Genomic DNA, 18,173 nt, shown 5'->3' with positions numbered 1-18,173 from the left:
CAACTCGCTCAGCACAACCTGCCAATTGAACACAGGACTTTCCTGTATCACACGGGGTGGCTGCATTCACCAATCTTTCTGTTCTAGATTTTACAGACTTTTGGAGGCAAACTTTGCTAAAGCAGAATCGGTATAATAAACAGTTATGTCAACGTTCTTGGGCACCCAGACACTTAGGTACATGAACACACATGTGCAGACTCACACACAAGCACACACAACACACTTGTTCAAACACACACGTGCTCAAACACACACATGCTCAAACACACACATGCTCAAACACACACATGCTCAAACACACACATGCTCAAACACACACGCACACTTGTTCAAATGCACATATGCTCAAACACAAATTAACACATGCTCAGGAGTACATACTCAAACACATGTGCACATGTGCCCAAACACACATGCATACCTGCTCACACACACATGTACATGTGCCCAAATACTCAAACACGTGTTCAAACCCACGCACATGTGCTCAAACCCACGCACATGTGCTCAAACCCACGCACATGTGCTCAAACACACATGCTTGAACATGCGCACAAATGCTGAAACACAAGTGCACACATGCTCATGAGTACGCATTCATGCACGTATGCTCCAACACATACACATGCTCAAACATATACGCACTCAAACACACATCTGCGGAAACACACATGCGCTCAAATGCTCAAACACACACATGCCCAAACACACATGGAACATATGTTCAAGCATAAACACAATTGTGCTTAAACACAAATGCTCAAATACACACCCACATACTCAAACACAAATGCACACATGCTCGTGAGTACACACTCACACACACATGTTCAAACACTGACACAAGTGCTCAACACTTGTACTATCCCGCAAGGGATCTACGGGGTGGGAATACTTGTCTTCCCCGTGCCCCGCCGGAGTAGGAGCTCTCCCGCTCGGAGTGGGGTGTTTCAATTAACCAGTGTATTTAATGTTCGCCAGTAAGGCACCGACAGTGAGGAACCCGGTAGGGATCTACCAGGTGGTAACCAGGAAAGTTAAGTGGTTAATCTAATTGTGCTGTTTTTCAGTTAAAAGTGGTGTAGATTAGTGTCTGATTGGCTGAAGCTGCCCCCACCCTAATTGCTGAGAGGCAGTTATCTGCCAGTCACCTGAGGCCTGTTTAGGGGCACAAAGGTACACATTGTATTCTTCTCTTTGAAGTTTAGTGTGAGTCATCCTAAAGTCTGTATAAAAGACAGACAGAAAGCGCGCTCAGTAAGCGTTGCGCTGGTCAAAGAGACACAGCCTGAGTGAGTGAGACACAAACAGAGTGAGAATTTGAAACTTGGTAATTTGGTGCAGTGAGGTAACCAGGAAAGGTAAGTGGTTAATCTAATTGTGCTGTTTTTCAGTTAAAAGTGCAGTGTAGATTAGTGTCTGATTGGCTGAAGCTGCCCCCACCCTAATTGCTGAGAGGCAGTTATCTGGCAGTCACCTGAGGCCTGTTAAGGGGCACAAAGATACACATTGTATTCTTCTCTTTGAAGTTTTAGTGTGAGTCATCTTAAAGTCTGTATAAAAGACAGACAGAAAGCGCACCCAGTAAGCGTTGCGCTGGTCAAAGAGACACAGCCTGAGTGAGTGAGACACAGACAGAGTGAGAATTTGAAACTTGGTAATTTGGTGCAGTGAGGTAATTCGGTGCTGAATGGGAGAAAGTGCTTTTTCCCGACTGTTTTGTTCTCTCTCTTTCTTCGGGCCTAATTTCGGGAGCTGTTCGGAGGAGGAGGAGCAGTCTCTGAGTATTAAAACCTAACGGTAACTTCCTGTTTTCCAGTTTTTTTTCTTCAAAAGTGACGTCAGAGGGAAGCTGTGATCTGATTGGTTGATAGCAAATCTGCCCCAAATTTAAAAACACAGCTAAACTTGTGAACTTAAATTAAACTAATTAATTAATTAGAGATGGCTGGTCAGGTGATGTGCTTGAGCTGCTCGATGTGGGAGCTGGCAGATCCCATTGCGAGCTGCAGCGACCACATCTGCAGTAAGTGTTGGCTGCTCGAAGAGCTCCGGCTCAGAGTTGATGAGATGGAGTCTGAGCTCCAAAGACTGAGGCACGTCCGGGAGGGGGAGGCTTACCTGGACACTGTTTCAGGAGGCAGTCACACCTGTCAGAGTAAGTAGTTTAAATCCTGCCAGGGACAGCAGGGTGTGACTGCAAGTCAGGCAGGTAAAGGGAACCAGCAGTCAGGAGCCTCAGCCCTTGACCCTGTCCAACAGGTATGAGGCACTTGCTCCCTGTGTGGATGGCGAACAGGGCTGCAGGAAGGATGAGTCAGCTGGCCAAGGCACCATGGTTCAGCAGGCCATTCAAGGGGAGGGAGTAAATAGGCAAGTTGTAGTTGTAGGGGATTCTATTATCAGGGGGATAGATAGTATCCTTTGTGAGCAGGATAAAGAGTCACGCATGGTATGTTGCCTGCCCGGTGCTAGGGGCGGGACATCTCTGACCGGCTTGAAAGGATACTGGAGAGGGAGGGGGAGGATCCAGTTGTTGTGGTCCATGTCGGTATCAACAACATAGGCAAGTCTAGGAAAGAGGACCTGTTTAGAGATTATAAAGAGCTAGGATTCAAATTAAAAAACAGGTCCTCAAGGGTCATAATCTCCGGATTACTGCCCGAGCCACGTGCAAATTGGCATAGGGAGGCAAGAATAAGGGAAGTTAACACGTGGCTGAAAGAGTGGTGTGGGAAAGAGGGGTACCTTTTCATGGGACACTGGCATCAGTTTTGGGACAGGGGGGACCTATACCGTTGGGATGGTCTCCACCTGAACCGAGCTGGGACCAGTGTTCTGGCGAAAAGAGTAAATAGGGTAGTAAATAGGACTTTAAACTAGAGACTGGGGGGGGAAGGGAAAGTCAGGGAACCAAGAGGTGAAGTAATCAGTGGGAAGAGTAGCTGCTTAGGAATACAAAAAAGCACGAAAAGACAGAACTCAGGAGAGGTTACGATAGTCCCCATCTCACAAAATATGACACAGTGTATGGAAAGACTCAGTAAACCAAGGTCCACCACACTAAGAAAACAAAAAGGGACGGTCAATAGAGAATTAAAGGTGCTATATTTAAATGCGCGCAGTGTACGGAACAAGGTAGATGAGCTTGTGGCCCAGATTGTGACTGGTAGGTATGATGTGGTAGGCATTACAGAGACGTGGTTGCAGGGGGTTCAGGACTGGCATTTAAACATCCAGGGATTCACAACCTATCGAAAAGACAGAAGTGGGCAGAGGGGGCGGGATTGCCTTGTTAATTAGGAATGAAATTAAATCAATAGCACTAAATGACATAGGGTCAGATGATGTGGAGTCTGTGTAGGTAGAGTTGAGGAACCACAAAGGCAAAAAACCCATAATGGGAGTTATGTACAGGCCTCCTAACAGTGGTCAGGACCAGGGGCACAAAATGCACCACAAAATAGAAAGTGCATGTCAGAAAGGCAAGGTCACAGTGATCATGGGGGACTTCAATATGCAGGTGGACTGGGTAAATAATGCTGCCAGTGGACCCAAGGAAAGGGAATTCATTGAATGTTTACAGGAGGGCTTTTTGGAACAGCTTGTGATGGAGCCCACGAGGGAACAGGCCATTCTGGACTTAGTGTTATGTAATGAGCCAAACTTGATTAAAGATCTTAAAGTAAGGGAGCACTTAGGAGGCAGTGATCATAATATGGTAGAATTCAATCTGCAAATGAAAGAAAGAAGGTAGAATCAGATGTAAAGGTGTTACAGTTAAATAATGGTAACTACAGGGGCATGAGGGAGGAACTGACGAAAATTGACTGGGAGCAGAGCCTTGTGGGAAAGACAGTAGAACAGCAATGGCAGGAGTTTCTGGGAGTAATTGAGGACACAGTACAGAGGTTCATCCCAAAGAAAAGAAAGGTTATCAGAGGGGGGATTCGGCAGCCATGGCTGACAAAGGAAGTTAGGGAATGAATCAAAGCAAAAGAGAAAGCCTATAATGTGGCAAAGAGTAGTGGGAAGTCAGAAGATTGGGAAGTCTACAAAAACAAACAGGGGATAACAAAGAGAGAAATAAGGAAAGAGAGGATCAATTATGAAGGCAGGCTAGCCAGTAACATTAGGAATGATAGTAAAAGTTTCTTTAAATACATTCAAAACAAACGGGAGGCAAAAGTAGACATTGGGCCGCTCCAAAATGACGCTGGTAATCTAGTGATGGGAGACAAGGAAATAGCTGAGGAACTAAATAAGTACTTTGCATCAGTCTTCACAGTGGAATACATGAGTAATATCCCAACAATTCAGGAGAGTCAGGGGGCAGAGTTGAATATGGTAGCCATCACAAAGGAGAAAGTGCTAGAGAAACTAAGAGGTCTAAAAATTGATAAATCTCTGGGCCCAGATGGGCTACATCCTAGAGTTCTAAAGGAGATAGCTGACGAAATAGTGGAGGCGTTAGTTATGATCTTTCAAAAGTCACTGGAGTCAGGGAAAGTCCCAGAGGATTGGAAAATCGCTGTTGTAACCCCCCTGTTCAAGAAGGGAACAAGGAAAAAGATGGAAAATTATAGGCCAATTAGCCTAACCTCGGTTGTTGGCAAGATTCTAGAATCCATTGTTAAGGATGAGATTGCTAAATTCTTGGAAGTGCAGGGTCGGATTAGGACAAGTCAGCATAGATTTAGTAAGGGGAGGTCGTGCCTGACAAACCTGTTAGAGTTCTTTGATGGGATAACAAATAGGTTAGACCAAGGAGAGCCAATGGATGTTATCTATCTTGACTTCCAAAAGGCCTTTGATAAGGTGCCTCACGGGAGACTGCTGAGTAAAATAAGGGCCCATGGTATTCGAGGCAAGGTACTAACATGGATTGACGATTGGCTGTCAGGCAGAAGGCAGAGAATTGGGATAAAAGGTTCTTTTTCGGAATGGCAACCGGTGACGAGTGGTGTCCCGCAGGGTTCAGTGTTGGGGCCACAGCTGTTCTCTTTATATATCAACGATCTAGATGATGGGACTGGGGGCATTCTGGCTAAGTTTGCTGATGATATAAAGATAGGTGGAGGGGTAGTATTGAGGAAGTGGGGAGGCTGCAGAAAGATTTAGACAGTTTAGGAGTGTGGTCCAAGAAATGGCTGATGAAATTTAACGTGGGCAAGTGCGAGGTCTTGCACTTTGGAAAAAAGAATAGAGGCATGGACTATTTTCTAAACGGTGACAAAATTCATAATGCTGAAGTGCAAAGGGACTTGGGAGTCCTAGTCCAGGTTTCTCTAAAGGTAAACTTGCAGGTTGAGCCTGTAATTAAGAAAGCAAATGCAATGTTGTCATTCATCTCAAGTGGCTTGGAATATAAAAGCAGGGATGTACTTCTGAAGCTTTATAAAGCATTAATTAGGCCCCATTTAGAATACTGTGAGCAATTTTGGGCCCCACACCTCAGGAAGGACATACTGGCACTGGAGCGGGTCCAGCGGAGATTCACCCGGATGATCCCAGGAATGGTAGGCCTAACATACGATGAACGTCTAAGGATCCTGGGATTATATTCATTGGAGTTTAGGAGGTTGAGGGGAGATCTAATAGAAACTTACAAGATAATGAATGGCTTAGATAGGGTGGACGTAGGGAAGTTGTTTCCATTAGCAGGGGAGACTAGGGCCCAGGGGACAGCCTTAGAATAAAAGGGAGTCACTTTAGAACAGAGATGAGGAGAAATTTCTTCAGCCAGAGAGTGGTGGGTCTGTGGAATTCATTGCCAGAGAGGGCGGTGGAGGCCGGGACGTTGAGTGTCTTTAAGACAGAAGTTGATAAATTCTTGATTTCTTGAGGAATTAAGGGCTATGGAGAGAGAGCGGGTAAGGGCAGCACGGTAGCATAGTGGATAGCACAATTGCTTCACAGTTCCAGGGTCCCAGGTTCTATTCCGGCTTGGGTCACTGTCTGTGCGGAGTCTGCACGTCCTCCCCGTGTCTGCGTGGGTTTCCTCCGGATGCTCCGGTTTCCTCCCACAGTCCAAAGATGTGCAGGTTAGGTGGATTGGCCATGCTAAATTGCCCTTAGTGTCCAAAATTGCCCTTAGTGTCCAAAATTGCCCTTAGTGTTGGGTGGGGTTACTGGGTTATGGGGATAGGGTGGAGGTGTGAGCTAGGGTAGGGTGCTCTTTCCAAGAGCCGGTGCAGACTCGATGGGCTGAATGGCCTCCTTCTGCACTGTAAATTGTATGTATAAAATGGAGTTGAAATCAGCCATGATTGAATGGTGGAATGGACTCGATGGGCCGAATGGCCTTACTTCCGCTCCTATGTCTTATGGTCTTATGGTGTATATATCGTTATTGTAAATAAAAGTTGTTCTTATTTTACTTGGTATGGCTTCCCTGTATCCTTATAAATCATGTTAAAACATACCTGCATACATGCTCAAACACACACACACATGTTCAAACACACATGTGCTGATGAGTACGCACTCATGCACATATGCTCAAGCACACATATGTTCATGAGTACACACATGCTCAACCACACACTACAACATGAATACACACGTGCTCAAACAAACATGAACAAGTGCTCAAGTACGCATCCAGATACACGTGCTCAAGCACACATGTACACATGCTCATGAGTACCTGCTTACGCACACATGCTCAAACACGGATGCACCCATGCTTAAACACAAATGCACACAATCAACACACATACATAAACGCATGTACACACCCGTGTATTTAAATCAGAAAGCTTGATCCTTACCCTCGTCCATTATCCAAATGAATAATAAATGAATCATTTCCAAACTTTTCAAAAGTTTCGTAATGGTGCCGATCCATATTTCCTGTGAGAGCAAGGAGGAGGAAAGCAATCAGTCAGTGTGTGACCTGCATGGAGACCAGTCCTGGCCTAGTCCCACTGCCTGCCTCACCCTGGGGCCTGTCCTTCCTGCAAAGCGAGCCCAACCGATGGGTGTTGGTGGGAGGGAGCGGCTCTCAGGGCAAGTTCAATCCCATCCCATTTTCCAAAAGGAATCACTGGACACGGATCGGGATTGGGAATGCAGCCTGATCTGCCCAGCCCCAATTGTAGCCCCTTGACCACCATCTGGGCTTGCCAACTCTGATTGGAAAAATTCCTGGAGGATTCATCACATTACTTAATACCAATTGCTCCACCCCTAAGATTGGTTGCCCAGTGCGCCCATCATAATGGAGCCCCATCATCCCTTGCAAATGGAAAGGACACATAACTACCTGATTGGATGTTGCTTGACTGTCGATTAGCCCTATTTTCTCAACTCAGGGGTGAAATTCTCCCGAAACGGCACGATGTCCGCCGACTGGCGCCCAAAACGGCGCCAATCAGACGGGCATCGCGCCGCCCCAAAGGTGCAGAATGCTCCGCATCTTTGGGGGCCGAGCCCCAACATTGAGGGGCTAGGCCGACGCCGGAGGAATTTCCGCCCCGCCAGCTGGCGGAAACGGCCTTTGTTGCCCCGCCAGCTGGCGCGGAAATGACATGTCGGGGCAGCGCATGCGCGGGAGCGTCAGCGGCCGCTGAAAGTTTCCCGCGCATGCGCAGTGGAGGGAGTCTCTTCCGCCTTCGCTATGGTGGAGACCGTGGTGGAGGCGGAAGGGAAAGAGTGCCCCCACGGCACAGGCCCGCCCGCGGATCGGTGGGCCCCGATCGCGGGCCAGGCCACCGTGGGGGCACCCCCCGGGGTCAGATCGCCCCGCGCCCCCCCCAGGTCCCCGGCGCCCGCCCACGCCGCCTTGTCCCGCCGTCCAAAAGGTGGTTTAATCCACGCCGGCGGGACAGGCAATTTATCGGCGGGACTTCGGCCCATCTGGGCCGGAGAATCCAGCGGGGGGGCCCGCCAACCGGCGCGACCCAAATCCCGCCCCCGCCGAATATCCGGTACCGGAGACTTCGGCAACTGGCGGGGGCGGGATTCACGGCAGCCCCCGGCGATTCTCCAACCCGGCGGGGGGTCGGAGAATGATGCCCCAGTTATTTTGTTTTTTTACAACTAATAAGATGCTCAGAGAAAATGAAACAAAAGCCACACAATTTGCTTTCAAGCGCCTTTGACTTTTCTCCTGGGCTTTGCTTGTAGTAACGTCCTGGAGATTAATCTTCAATCCTTGGGGACTCTAGGGCAATCCTGGAGGGTTGGCAACCCCACCCAGAAGGCTATTGAATCTGGGGATGAATTGAAAACTTTGGAACTGAGGTAGATAGATGTTAGTAACGTAAGGATTAAAGGTTATGGAAACAAGGCCGGCAAATGAAATCTAGCTTGGGATCAGCTATTATCTCATTGCATGGTGGAACAGGTTTGAGGGGCTGAATGGCCTCCTCCTGTTCTTGTATTCTGAGTGAGATCAACTGACTTAGCACAGATTGAGAATCAAACCGGCATTGTCCATGTCTAGTGCCTTTACCAACAGAATACCAAGGCCTTCCCAAACGCTGCAGCCATTTCTGAGTGGGCCATATGTTCAGCCCTCAGTCAAAATGTTTAGACTTCTTTAAAAAAAAAAAAATTTAGAGTACCCAATTCATTTTTTCCATTTAAGGGGCGATTTAGCGTGACCAATCCACCTCCCCTGCACATCTTTGGGTTGAGGGGGGCGAAACCCACGCAAACACGGGGAGAATGTACAAACTCCACACGGACAGTAGCCCAGAGCTGAGATCGAAACTGGGACCGTGACAGTATTTATCCCTCAATCAACAGATTATCTGGTCATTATCACTTACTTACCCATCAGAAAGTCAAAAATAGTCATGTCGATGAGATCGAGGAGACGGGTGCCGCTGTTGTAAGGGGCAGTCTGTTTGACTTCCTCGCAATAGTCAGGATCGACCTCCCACCTGTTGAAAAGAAACCGAGAGCTTCTGTAAAAGGGTGCCCTACCATTGTGCAGCGAGCGAGATCCCAGTGCTTCGTCACCACTGATACACCATCAATAATCCAGAGGCAGGAGGCTTGCTGTTTGGCGTATTAAAGCCTCAGTTACGTTTAGCACTCGTCGTCTATTATTGATGGTGTATCAATTTAATACACTAAACAGCAAGCCTCCTCCCTCCAGAGGACGAGACTTGCCACTTTTATACAGAGGCCTGAGGGGAGGAGCCACAGGCGGAGCCAGCCTGGACAAGCCCAGACATGTACAATACCGTGCATGTAATACATAATAACGTGATTTACCACAACCTCTCCGCGAACCTTCCTGAACAGAAGCAATCGCTGGGTGATAATAATGTCCCCATTTATCCCAGCACTTAACAGCAACATTCCAGGCAGTTGATCCTGGGATCTATTGAAACAGAGACAGCAGTCTGCATCACAACAGCCAAGCCTGAAGCTTGTGCATTTCAACCTTAATTCCCTGTTTTGTGGATACTGGGTGGGATTTACCGAGCAGCCCGCCGTGTGTTTTTCAGCGATGGAGGCTGCCCGCCAGCGGGATTTTCTGGTCCCGCCATTGTCAACGGGATCCCGGTTGACTGCACCTCTCGTCGCCGGGAAACCCGTGCACCGTCGGTGGGACCGGAATATCCCACCAGGGTGAACAGCCTGTAAATTCCATCCTATATCTCCAATCATCTGTCTTGGAGTCAGAGGATTCAATGATCAGTTGGATGACCCCTCGCTCTCCTCTAACCTGCAGACTTTGACCAGGTTTCGAGTCACATGTCCTGCTATCCCCTTCTGGGCTCAGCATCAAATTTTGCTCGATAAATACTTCCGGGAATGGCCTCGGGATGTTTTGTTACATTTTTAAAAAAATATATTTTTATTAAGGTTTTTTAACAACACAATTTTTTCCCCTTACACACAATAACCCCCCCCCCCCCAACCATAACAAAATAACGCAAATTCTCCCTGAGCAAGATATACACATGGCAAGATGGTATATTTACATAGCTTTATACACTGGCTCTTGGCCACGCGTACCGTTTCCCCCCACCCTCCATGCTATCTCCCGCTCGTCCATCCCCTCAAACAGTCTCTCGTTCCCCCCCCCCAGGGTTGCTGCTGCTGCTGATCGACCTTCTTCTAACGCTCCGCGAGATATTCTAGGAACGGTTGCCACCGCCTGTAAAACCCCTGTGCAGACCCTCTCAAAGCAAACTTGATTCCAGTTTTATGAACCCCGCCATGTCGTTAATCCAGGCCTCCAGGCTAGGGGGCTTCACCTCCTTCCACAATAGCAAGACCCTCCGCCGGGCTACTAGGGACGCAAAGGCCAGAATTCCGGCCTCTTTCGCCTCCTGCACTCCCGGCTCATCCACTACTCCAAATATTGCTAGCCCCCAGCTTGGCTTGACCCGGACTTTCACCACCTGGGATATTACTCCCGCCACTCCTCTCCAGAACCCCTCCAATGCCGGGCATGACCAAAACATATGGGCATGGTTCGCCGGGCTCCCTGAACATCTTTCACATATATCCTCTACCCCAAAGAACCTACACAGCCTCGCCCTCGTCAAATGCGCTCTGTGAACCACCTTAAATTGTATCAGACTGAGCCTGGCACACGAGGAGGAGGTATTAACCCTACCCAGGGCGTCGGCCCATAGCCCTTCCTCAATCTCCTCCCCCAGCTCCTCCTCCTATTTACCTTTCAGTTCTTCTACTAGCGCTTCCCCCTCTTCTTTCAACTCCTGGCGTATTTCCGACACCTTGCCCTCCCCGACCCATACCCCCGAGATCACCCTATCTTGAACTTTTTGTGCCGGGAGCAACGGGAATTCCCTGACCTGTCGCCTCACAAAAGCCCTCACCTGCATATATCTAAATGCATTTCCCGGGGGTGACTCAAATTTCTCCTCCAGTGCCCCTAGGCTCGCAAATGTCCCGTCAATGAACAGGTCCCCCATTCTTCTTATCCCCGCCCGATGCCAGCCTTGGAACCCCCCGTCCATCTTCCCCGGGACAAACCGGTGGTTACCCCTGATCGGGGACCACACTGATGCTCCCACTGTACCCCTGTGTCTTCTCCACTGGCCCCAGATCTTTAGTGTTGCCGCCTCCACCGGGCTTGTGGTGTATTTTGTCGGCGAGAGCGGCAGCGGTGCCGTTACCAACTCCCCCAGGCTCGTTCCTTTACAGGACGCCATCTCCATCCTCTTCCATGCCACCCCCTCTCCCTCCATAACCCACTTACGGATCATCGCCACATTTGTTGCCCAGTAGTAACTCTCTAGGTTTGGCAAAGCCAACCCTCCTCGGTCCCTGTTGCGTTCCAAGAACCCTCTCCTAACCCTCGGGGTCTTATTTGCCCACACATACCCCATAATACTCCTACCTACTCTCTTGAAAAAGCCCTTGGTGATCACGATGGGGAGGCACTGAAACACGAACAAAAACCTCGGAAAGACCACCATTTTGACCGACTGCACCCTACCCGCCAGCGAGAACGGGAGCTTGTCCCATCTTTTAAAATCCTCCTCCATTTGCTCCACCAACCTCGTCAAATTCAGTTTATGTAGGGCCCCCCAACTTCTGGCTATCTGGATCCCCAGATACCGAAAACTCCTCTCCGCCCTCCTCAGCGGTAGGTCCCCGATCCCTCTTTCTTGGTCCCCTGCCTGTAATACAAAAAGCTCACTCTTCTCTACATTAAGCTTGTAGCCCGAGAACTCTCCAAACTCCTTCAGAGTCTGCATGACCTCCACCATCCCCTCCATTGGGTCCGCCACGTATAGTAGCAGGTCATCCGCATATAGCGATACCCGATGCTCCTCTCCCCCGCGGACTATCCCCCTCCATTTCTGAGACTCCCTAAGTGATATGGCCAAGGGTTCGATCGCCAATGCAAACAACAGGGGGGACAGGGGGCACCCCTGTCTCGTCCCTCGGTACAGCCGAAAGTACTCCGACCTCCGCCAGTTTGTCACTACGCTCGCCACCGGGGCGCTGTAAAGGAACTTAACCCATCTAATAAACCCTCCCCCGAACCCAAACCTGCGCAATACCTCCCAGAGGTACTCCCACTCTACTCGGTCAAAGGCTTTTTCCGCGTCCATAGCTGCCACTATCTCCGCCTCTCCCTCCTCCGATGTCATCGTTATCATGTTTAAGAGCTGCCGCACATTGGTATTTAACTGCCTGCCCTTTACGAATCCCGTTTGGTCCTCGTGAATCACCCCCGGGACACAGTCCTCAATCCTAGTGTCCAGTACCTTCGCCAATAGTTTAGCATCCACATTGAGGAGCGAAATCGGCCTGTACGATCCACATTGTAGTGGATCCTTGTCTCGCTTTAGAATCAGGGAGATTGTCGCCTCCGACATTGTCTGGGGCAGGGTTCCCTCCTCTCTTGCCTCGTTGAAGGTCCTCACTAGTAGCGGGGCCAGCAGGTCCACATATTTTCTATAGAATTCCACCGGGAACCCGTCCGGCCCCGGGGCCTTCCCCGCCTGCATGCTCCCCAAACCCTTACTCAACTCCTCCAGCCCAATTGGTGCCCCCAAACCAACCGTCTCTTGCTCCTCCACCCTCGGGAACCCCAGCTGGCCCAGGAACCGCCTCATCCCCCCTTCCCCCCCCTGGGGGCTGGGATCTGTACAGCTCTTCATAGAAGTCCTTAAATACCTTATTTATTTTCGTTGCACTTCGAACCGTGGCTCCCCTTCCATCTTTGGTTCCCCCTATTTCCCTCGCTGCCGCTCTCTTACGGAGCTGGTGCGCCAGCATCCGACTAGCCTTTTCCCCATACTCGTAAGTCGCCCCTTGCGCCTTCCTCCACTGTGCCTCCGCCTTGCCCGTGGTCAGCAGGTCAAACTCCGTCTGGAGCCGTTGCCTTTCCCCAAGTAATCTTTCCTCCGGGGCCTCTGCTTATCTCCTGTCCACCCGCAAGATCTCCCCCACTAGCCTCTCCCTTTCCATTCCCTCTATCTTCTCCCTATGAGCCCTGATGGAGATCAGCTCTCCCCTGATCACCGCCTTCAACGCCTCCCATACCAATCCCACTCGCACCTCCCCATTGTCGTTGGCCTCCAAGTACCTTTCAATACACCCCCTCACCTTCCCACACACCACCTCATCGGCCAGCAGTCCCACATCCAGCTGCTACAGCGGGTGTTGGTCCCTCTCCTCTCCCAGCTTCAGTTCCACCCAGTGCGGGGCATGGTCCGAAACGGCTATGGCCGAATACTCCGTCCCCCCCACTATCGGGATGAGCGTCCTGCCCAGAACAAAGAAATCTATCCGGGAGTAAGCCTTATGCACGTGGGAGGAAAAAGAAAATTCCCTGGCCTGCGGTCTTGCAAACCTCCATGGGTCCACTCCCCCCATCTGATCCATAAACCCCCTAAGTACCTTGGCCGCCGCCGGCCTCCTTCCCGTCCTTGATCTGGAGCGGTCCAGTGCTGGGTCCAGCACCGTATTGAAGTCCCCTCCCATTATTAGTCCTCCTACCTCCAGGTCCGGAATGCGTCCCAACATGCGCTTCATGAATCCAGCATCATCCCAGTTCGGGGCGTATACATTTACCAACACCACCCACGTCCCTTGCAGCCTCCCACTCACCATCACATATCTCCCTCCATTATCCGCTACGATAGTCTTGGCCTCAAATGACACATGCTTTCCCACCAGAATTGCCACCCCTCTATTTTTTGCGTCCAATCCCGAGTGAAATACCTGTCCTACCCATCCCTTTCTTAACCTGACCTGGTCCGCAACCTTCAGGTGTGTCTCTTGGAGCATTGCCACATCTGCCTTCAGTCCCTTTAAGTGCGCGAACACTCGAGCCCGCTTCACCGGCCCATTCAGGCCCCTCACGTTCCACGTTATCAGCCGGATTGGAGGGACTCTTCCCCCCCCCCCCCCCCCCCCCCCCCACCTGTATCCCGGGTGAAATTACTAAGCATTTGGAGAAATATGAGTGAAGAACAGGATTCCTAAAGAACGGATTGTGGTTGGTCAATTGTTCAGAAGTCCTTTGAACGCAGTGGAGACAGATTCCAAAAAAAGTTTGATAAAGTTCCTCAGTTAGGTGGCCAATTCGGAAAGCATTACACAGCAAGAGTTCATCTCATATTCCTGACCGCTTTCCAGCTCTGGATAGGTTGAGGTGGTTAAAAGGATGGTGAATCTGTCAATTCAATTTTTAAAGAGGCCCCACTTCTTCCAGCAATCCGCAGACCTACTGTGCTTTTGCGATGATTGTTTAAAGAGCTGATATCCTTTTACCAAGCTGCTTTAACATCGAACCTTAAAGAGCCTCTGTCCCTTTAACAATCTTCCCTTCCACAAACTTATTCAGTTCTTTAAAGGGCCCCTGTCCCTTTAACAAGCCGCTCTCACTCAAACTTACTCAGCTCTCTTGCGTTTATGGTATGACCGTCGCCATGGATTCCTCCAGGTTTTCCTTTTGGCCAGTGTTAGGTCAGGTAGGAAAGCAGCCAGCGATCCCTCAATCTGGTCAGGCTTCCCACACAGGGCGTGCTCGGTGGAACAGTAATAGGAACACTCTCCATAGAAACACACATTGTTGGCTGGAGGAGGAAACAGAGATGTACAAACACATTCAGCAGCAACAAGGCACAGAACATAGAAATATTTACTGCACAGCAGGGCCGGAATTCTCCGACCGTCGAGATTCACGTCTCCCGCCGGCAGCGCACCCACGCCAGTGGGTTTCCCGGCGGTGTGGGATGGTTTCAGTGTGAAATCCCATTGACAAGCGACGGGAAGACAGATTCCCGCCGCCAACAAACCTCCCACTGCTATGAGGCACATGACTGGGGAAGAGGAGAATCCTGCCCAAGGAGTCCATTCTGGCCAGTAAAGAGCTACCCGGGCTATCCCAATTTTCCAGTCCTGTAGGTTGCAGTACTTCAAGTGAAAATGCAAGAGTTTCTATAAATACAGTGAAGGTCTCGGCCTCTACTCACCCTTTCGGGAAGAGACCCTCAGACACCCCACCACCACCATGTGGGTGATTGGGACTCGATACAAGTTACCTGGTTCAAGGGCATCGCAAGTGTCTGGGGCGTTGGGTATGTAATTTGTCAGATGCGATCCTTGGGGAAAAGTGTTCAATTATGTGCAAGACTGAACAGAATGGTGTGAGGTGATGCTCAAGCAGGTGGTCTCTCTCACTCTTAGTTTGAAGCTCTGGGGCGAAATTCTCCGGAAACGGCGCGATGTCCGCCGACTGGCGCCCAAAACGGCGCAAATCAGTCGGGCATCGCGCCGTCCCAAAGGTGCGGAATGCTCCGCACCTTGGGGGGCCGAGCCTCAACTTTAAGTGGCTAGGTCAGCGCCGGACGAATTTCCGCCCAGCCAGCTGGCGGAAAAGGCCTTTGGTGCCCCGCCAGCTGGCGCAGAAATGACATCTCCGGGCGGCGCATGCGCAGGAGCATTAGCGGCCGCTGATGGCATTCCCCCGCATGCGCAGTGGAGGGAGTCTCTTCCGCCTCTGCCATGGTGGAGACCGTGGCGGAGGCGGAAGGGAAAGAGTGCCCCCACGGCACAGGCCCGCCCGCGGATCGGTGGGCCCAGATCGCTGGCCAGGCCACCGTGGGGGCACCCCCCGGGGCCAGATCACCCCGCCCCCCCCAGGACCCTGGAGCCCACCCGCACCGCCTTGTCCCACCGGTAAGGTAGGTGGTTTAACCTACGCCGGCAGGACAGGCATTTTAGCGGCGGGACTTCGGCCCATCCGGGCCGGAGAATCGCGCGGGGGGGCCCGCCAACCGGCGCGGTGCGATTCCCGCCCCCGCCGAATCTCCGGTGCCGGAGACTTTGGCAACCGGCGGGGGCGGGATTCACGCCAGCCCCCGGCGATTCTCTGACCCGGCGGGGGGGTCGGAGAATCTCGTCCCTGATCTGCAGCACTGTCCTGTGGTCACCAACACTTCTGTCTGAGCAAAGGGCTGAGCCTCCATTAACACTTTCAAATAATTCTGAATAGCAGGAAATGTCTGGAACAAACAGAATCTAATTTTCAGTAGCCATGACCCCCTGTAAGGCTATTGTGCCTTTGAACCCACAGGCAAAACACTAACAGCTGCACCCAATGTCCCTCTGTGAGGTTTAACATGGCTAGCTACAGCATAAAGCTCTCCTTGACCCTGCGGCGTAGCTCAATCTGAATCTCAGGAGAGTCTCCCACGCTTCCCTCCTCCACCCCCTGCTGGACTAGAATCATAGAATTTACAGTGCAGAAGGAGACCATTCGGCCCATTGAGTCTGCACCAGCTCTTGGGAAGAGCACCCTACTTAAACCCACACCTCCACCGTATCCCCGTAACCCAGTAACCCCACCTAACCTTTTTTGGACACTAAGGGCAATTTAGCATGGCCAATCCACCTAACCTGCGCATCTTTGGACTGTGGGAGGAAACCGGAGCACCCGGAGGAAACCCACGCACACACGGGGAGGACGTGCAGACTCCGCACAGAGTGACCCAAGCCGGGAATTGAAACCATGTCCCTGGCGCTGTGAAGCAACAGTGCTAACCACCGTGCTACTGTGCCGCCCCCACTGTGCTGCCGTGCCACTTTCCACCCCAGCCTAATTTCTCAATGGGGTTGAATTTTGCAATCCTAATGGGACAGTCACACCTGAATAGTATCTTTCTGGAGATAGCCTAGATTGTGTGCTCAGGGTTCCGGAGCTGGATTTTGACCCCACAACTTTCTGCAGGTTAAGGTAGTGGTGTTGCACACCATGTGACCCTGTGAGCCGTTTGACTCCTCCTCCTTGACCTGCTAAGTGTTGGCCCATTGATTGGCCCCTCCCGCAGGAGGGGAGGAGCTTTGTTGTTGAATGTCGAGGACTGAAGTGGGAGTGCAGGCCCCATGAAGTCAGCCTTCTTACCTGGCGAGATGAAGAATGTTCGCCACAGCTTCTTGTCACGAGTCACGTCTCTGATTTCTCTTGTCATGTTGACCAGCCTTCCGGCCACAGGCGGCACACGTCGAAAATCCAGGATTCTTTGGGGCGGGTGGGGGAGGGGGGGGGTGCAAAAAGCCAGAACGTTAAACCACAATGAGAGCACAGGAGCAATCTAGAATATCCTGGGCGTGATTCCCCCAGTCCCGCACCGGACCGGAGAATCGCCGCAACCGCGCCACGCCGCCCTGACACCGGTGCGCGATTCTCCGAGGCGCGGAGAGCCGGTGCCATTTGCGCCGGCGTGTTTGGTGCGGCGCCGGTCGCGGGCCACGGTAGGAGGCCGGTCCGCCGATTCTCCGGCCCGGATGGGCCGCGCGGACACAGCAGAGTCCTGCCGGCGCCGTCCACACCTGGTCGCTGTCGGCGGGAACTCTGCGCGAATGGTCAGGGTGCGGCCTGTGGGGGGGGGGGGGGGAGGGGGGGGAAGAGATGGGGGCTCCGTCCCCGGGGGAAGCCTCCGATGGGATCTGACCCTCAATCGGGGCCCACTATTCGGTGGTCCGGCCTCTCCCCCCCCCCCCCCCGGGCCATCTTTGTTGCTCATCCGGCCCGAGAACCCTCGTGCCATGTTGCGTCTGCGCATTCCGTAAAGCCACATGCATGCACGGGTTGGCGGGTCGCCACTGCGCATGCGCGGGTTGACGCCGCCCCCCTGTGCGTGCCAGGAAGTGAGGCAGGAGCGGCTGAACCACTTCCGCGCCGTGCTGGCCCCCTGTGAGGGCCAGAATCGCTGGTGCCCGCGCCCATTTCGCGCCATCGTGAAACGCGACGGCGTTCACGGAGGCCGTGGACACTCTGTCCCGTGATCGGAGAATCGCGTTCTTTTACCGGCAACCTTACCTGTCCAGGTGGAAAGCAGCAATCTCGGAATTGTGTCGCTCGTAATCAGAGAAATAGAAGAAATCGGGAGGTGTCTCCTGCTCTCTGGTTTGCCTGGAAAAGAAGAGCAGGTTCAGGGTTGTTTTCATTCCCAGGATGTGGTCACCACTGGCAAGGCCAACATTCCTCATTTCCATCTCTAATTCCTCTCGGGTAGTGGATCACCTTTTGGAATGGGACCCAATGGTTCGAACGCCGTTCTTCAGTTAAGGTTGGAGTGACACCTAGGCCAGACCAGGTAAGGATGGCAGATTTTCTTCCTTAAAAGACTTTAGCAAACCAGATGTTTTCTTAGCACAATATCCTAGTTTCACAATCACCACAAATACATTCCAGATTTATTTAATAGATAGGA

At 51.5% G+C, this 18,173-nt stretch overlaps 1 protein-coding gene across 1 annotated transcript in view; it reads right to left on the bottom strand.

The window, feature by feature from the left end:
• The window catches only part of fam20cb (FAM20C golgi associated secretory pathway kinase b), a 138,234-nt gene that overhangs the window by 9,677 nt on the left and 110,384 nt on the right, over positions 1–18,173 (bottom strand). Inside the window, exons 4-8 of the mRNA XM_072481556.1 lie at positions 17,780–17,872; positions 16,862–16,977; positions 14,351–14,531; positions 8,785–8,894; positions 6,777–6,858 (exon numbers count right to left, since the gene is read on the bottom strand). Coding sequence (XP_072337657.1) covers positions 6,777–6,858; positions 8,785–8,894; positions 14,351–14,531; positions 16,862–16,977; positions 17,780–17,872 — 582 coding nt within the window. The remainder of the gene's footprint in view (positions 1–6,776; positions 6,859–8,784; positions 8,895–14,350; positions 14,532–16,861; positions 16,978–17,779; positions 17,873–18,173) is intronic.

Source organism: Scyliorhinus torazame, chromosome 17 (assembly GCF_047496885.1).
Source record: "Scyliorhinus torazame isolate Kashiwa2021f chromosome 17, sScyTor2.1, whole genome shotgun sequence".
Classification (NCBI taxonomy): Eukaryota; Metazoa; Chordata; class Chondrichthyes; order Carcharhiniformes; family Scyliorhinidae; genus Scyliorhinus; species Scyliorhinus torazame.
This window is presented reverse-complemented; position numbering and strand designations above follow the sequence as displayed.